At 47.0% G+C, this 4281-nt stretch overlaps 2 protein-coding genes across 2 annotated transcripts in view; one reads left to right on the top strand and one right to left on the bottom strand.

Annotated features, from left to right (window-relative positions):
* The first annotated feature begins 1327 nt into the window (after positions 1–1327).
* LOC125298272 (leucine-rich repeat extensin-like protein 3) lies at positions 1328–3370 on the top strand. Its single transcript, XM_048248975.1, has 2 exons — positions 1328–2464; positions 2501–3370. Exons 1-2 carry the CDS (start codon positions 2360–2362, stop codon positions 3368–3370), a joined length of 975 nt encoding a protein of 324 aa, XP_048104932.1. The 5' UTR covers positions 1328–2359.
* A 611-nt stretch (positions 3371–3981) lies between these two features.
* LOC125298271 (keratin, type I cytoskeletal 10-like) overlaps positions 3982–4281 on the bottom strand; it is a 9125-nt gene continuing 8825 nt past the window's right edge. The window contains exons 6-7 of the mRNA XM_048248974.1: positions 4084–4281; positions 3982–4000 (exon numbers count right to left, since the gene is read on the bottom strand). The exon at positions 4084–4281 is cut by the window's right edge and continues 1073 nt beyond it. Coding sequence (XP_048104931.1) covers positions 3982–4000; positions 4084–4281 — 217 coding nt within the window. The remainder of the gene's footprint in view (positions 4001–4083) is intronic.

The following is a 4281-nucleotide window of genomic DNA, read 5'->3' as shown; positions in this document are numbered from 1 at the left end:
GGGGAGTTTCCATAGGGCATTTTACAAAACGCATGAGCATACCTTGGTAAATAATGGTCTAAAGTACTCGTATTGTATATTGATCTACTTTTGAACACAGCTTCACAAGACCTTGTGCTAGGTCTCAATTGTGTTTCTAAGTCATATCAAGTGACCTAGAGGGCTGAAATGTGGTCAGTTCAGATGCTTAATCCGGCAGAAAGGAAAAACTATATTCTAGCCTCTGTACCTCTGTGTCAGTACATCATCACACATTTCAGACGAGAAACTCACAGACGGAAAGAGAATGCATTTATTGATGTGAGTAAGTACAAGGTAGTATGCTTGGTCATGGAGGCCTAGATCTGCTCAAGACGCTTCTGCTGCAGAGCTGTGTAAACAAAGCTGCATGAGTAATACAATTTTGCTGAAGAATGCTGCTGCGTGAGAACATATAACAAGCATAGATCGGAATCAAAAAGATCTCCCTATCCTATAAGCAGATCTTGACAGGTGGAGCTGGGGAGGAGGAGGGAGCAATTTAGCGCCATCATCTCACGACTGCGTGAGTCTGACATCGCACCGCGGATATATAAAATACCCCGGCAATAGAGACGAGACTGATTGGTTAACGTCACGACCAATTAGCAGCGTCACTCAGAGCTTCCGGTATGAACTAGTCATTTATTCTGACTGTTTCCTACAAAACCTACAGGACCTCAGATTTTTATAGAGGTCAAACATTTGATGGTAGGCCCCAAAAGAGGTGGGAACAATGCCCTGAAGCAGGCACTGTGCAATTTCAGGCACAACCCGGAAATTGGTATTGAGAATTAAGCTGTTAAATTGTTTAATTTTTGTATACATAGATTAAGTGTTGTTTTTCTAGCCTCTCCCTCTCTTGGATTCAGCCTGAAGAGGCGGGCCTAGTAACCCTATAGTTAGAGAAATATAGAGAATTCTTATGAGATTTAAATTTCAATGGCAGACAAACACACAAACAAAATCAAGATTAAAGAATTCCTCAAAGTCCATTGAGATATTTATTATGTTCTACATCAATGTCATTAGGTGGGTTTACATGGACACTTATATTCTTATAATAGAATTGGAATAACGGCTCAATCGGAATAGAAATTACATATAAACACCTTGATCGGAATAAAACTGCCGATCCGAATTTTAATTGGAATGACAGAGGTGGTGTAGTCCGTTCCTATTCCGATTGAACAGCCATGTATACAGTAAATCGGATTGCCTGCTGTATCTTCTCAAGGAAAAGTAGGCCACAACAGCTATTCAGATAAAAGATTCTAAAGCGCTTGAGAGCACCTCACCCCATGTAAACAGATGGCACACATTTTTCAATCAAAATAGTTTAATCGGAATGACAAAAAACTTCCATGTAAATGTGGCTATTGCCAATCATTTGTTTGCTCAGTTAAACATTTTTTCATAATACTTGCATATATATCCACCACTGCTAAACCGTAATGCCTCGTCCCAGCGAGAAATTCATTAAAACAAGTAAACCAAAACAAAGCCAGACAACCCTTAAAGCAGACTAACAACACACCCTTGATAGTAGATTTGATTTGACATGAGTATGACAATAGAGTAATGATTTGATATAATGAGTATTGAAGACAGTGATAGAGGGCTCCACTTGCAGTACTTAATGTTTACACTCAATGTGTGATGTTAAAGGGTGCTAATGGTATTAGTGATAGGGATAGAAAGTCATATGTGTGAGACTAATGTGAACTAATGTGTAATTGTGACTATTCTTTAACACATTAGCATACATAAGTGCACTGCAATGAAGATACCTAACGGTAAGTAAGTGCACTTAGGATAAAGTAGGGCTGAAAACAGGCATCAGCACCAAGCAGACTCAGCCACGGTTTCTTTCCTCTTTTTGGGCGAGGGAAGTCCTGAGGGAAGTTCTGTGGTTTGACAAAGTGTGCCACACAGGACGGGTGTACCCATTGTTACTGTGGTGACCCTGCTTGAGATAAGATGGAAATGAGTGGTTAAGGAGTAGAGGGACAAGGGAGAAGAAACAAAAAAGCACAATTATTACATTGTTCAAAATCAGAATCCAAAGAACTACACATTTATGGCTGTACTGCAGTTTACAGTGGGTATCCTCTTGAGGAATTGTCCAGTATTTTGATGTAAATGTACCAGGCATCTGTGCCCAACTGTAGGGTGTGTTCTGTTGGTGCTTTTGGTTATCTGACTATAATCTGTATTGTTGGACTTGATTATCGGTACTCCGTTGAGGTTGATCCTTGCTCTTACCTTCTATGAAGAGAAGGTTGTGGAGGATCACTTTGAGCCACTGGACACGGAGATCATTCCTCCCCCGCCTGACATCATGCCACCGCCTGACGATGTCATACCACCAGACATCATGCCACCGCCTGACGATGTCATACCACCAGACATCATGCCACCGCCTGACGATGTCATACCACCAGACATCATGCCACCGCCTGACGATGTCATACCACCAGACATCATGCTGCTGCTTGATGACATGCTGCTTGATGACATGCTGCTAGACGACATGCTGCTAGACGACATGCTGCTAGACGACATGCTACTGGACATGCCACCGCCTGATAACATTCCTGCCCCGCCTCCTGACATCATGGCTCTACCTCCTGACATCATGGCTCCACCTCCTGACATCATAGATCCACCTCCTGACACCATAGAGCCACCTGATGACATGCATATGCTTTCTGATGACATTGACCCACCTGACATGCCACCCCCTGACATCATGGCCCCACCTCCTGACATCATGGCCCCACCCCCTGACATCATAGATCCACCTCCTGACACCATAGAGCCACCTGATGACATGCTTATGCTTTCTGATGACATCGACCCTCCTGATATGCCACCCCCTGACATCATGGCCCCACCTCCTGACATCATGGCTCCACCTCCTGACACCATGGAGCCACCTGAAGAAATGCTGACACTTTCTGATGACATTGACCCACCTGACATGCCACCCCTGACATCATGGCCCCCACCTCCTGACATCATGGCCCCACCCCCTGACATCATAGATCCACCTCCTGACACCATAGAGCCACCTGATGACATGCTTATGCTTTCTGATGACATCGACCCTCCTGATATGCCACCCCTGACATCATGGCCCCACCTCCCTGACATCATGGCTCCACCTCCTGACACCATGGAGCCACCTGAAGAAATGCTGACACTTTCTGATGACATTGACCCACCTGACATGCCACCCCTGACATCATGGGCCCCACCTCCTGACATCATGGCCCCACCCCCTGACATCGTAGATCCACCTCCTGACACCATAGAGCCACCTGATGACATGCTTATGCTTTCTGGATGACATCGACCCCTCCTGATATGCCACCTCCTGACATCATGGCCCCACCTCCTGACATCATGGCTCCACCTCCTGACACCATGGAGCCACCTGAAGAAATGCTGACACTTTCTGATGACATTGACCCACCTGACATGCCACCCCCTGACATCATGGCCCCACCTCCTGACATCATGGCCCCACCCCCTGACATCATAGATCCACCTCCTGACACCATAGAGCCACCTGATGACATGCTTATGCTTTCTGATGACATCGACCCTCCTGATATGCCACCCCCTGACATCATGGCCCCACCCCCTGACATCATTCCTGCCCCACCCCCTGACACCATGGAGCCACCTGATGACATACTGATGCTTTCAGATGACATCGACCCACCTGACATGCCACCCCCTGACATCATGGCCCCACCTCCTGAAATCATGGCCCCACCTCCTGACATCATGGCCCCACCCCCTGACACCATAGAGCCACCTGATGATATGCTTATGCTTTCTGATGACATCGACCCTCCTGATATGCCACCCCCTGACATCATGGCCCCACCCCCTGACATCATTCCTGCCCCACCCCCTGACACCATGGAGCCACCTGATGACATACTGATGCTTTCAGATGACATCGACCCACCTGACATGCCACCCCCTGACATCATGGCCCCACCTCCTGAAATCATGGCCCCACCCCCTGACATCATGGCCCCACCCCCTGACATCATTCCTGCCCCACCCCCTGACACCATGGAGCCACCTGATGACATACTGATGCTTTCAGATGACATCGACCCTCCTGATATGCCACCCCCTGACATCATGGCCCCACCTCCTGACATCATAGAGCCACCTCCTGACATCATAGATCCACCTCCTGACACCATAGAGCCACCTGAAGAAATGCTCACACTTTCTGAT

Source organism: Alosa alosa, chromosome 7 (assembly GCF_017589495.1).
Source record: "Alosa alosa isolate M-15738 ecotype Scorff River chromosome 7, AALO_Geno_1.1, whole genome shotgun sequence".
Classification (NCBI taxonomy): domain Eukaryota; kingdom Metazoa; phylum Chordata; class Actinopteri; order Clupeiformes; family Clupeidae; genus Alosa; species Alosa alosa.
The sequence above is the reverse complement of the archived record's forward strand: the minus strand, read 5'-3'. Positions and strand labels throughout refer to the sequence as shown.

What these genes read in the sequence shown, in the direction of transcription:
- LOC125298272 (XM_048248975.1), top strand. Translation starts at nt 2,360, where the DNA reads ATGCCACCGCCTGACGATGTCATACCACCAGACATCATGCCACCGCCT. An exon ending in ACGATGTCATACCACCAGAC is followed by an intron (nt 2,465 to 2,500) that starts ATCATGCCACCG and finishes ATACCACCAGAC; the next exon opens with ATCATGCTGCTGCTTGATGA.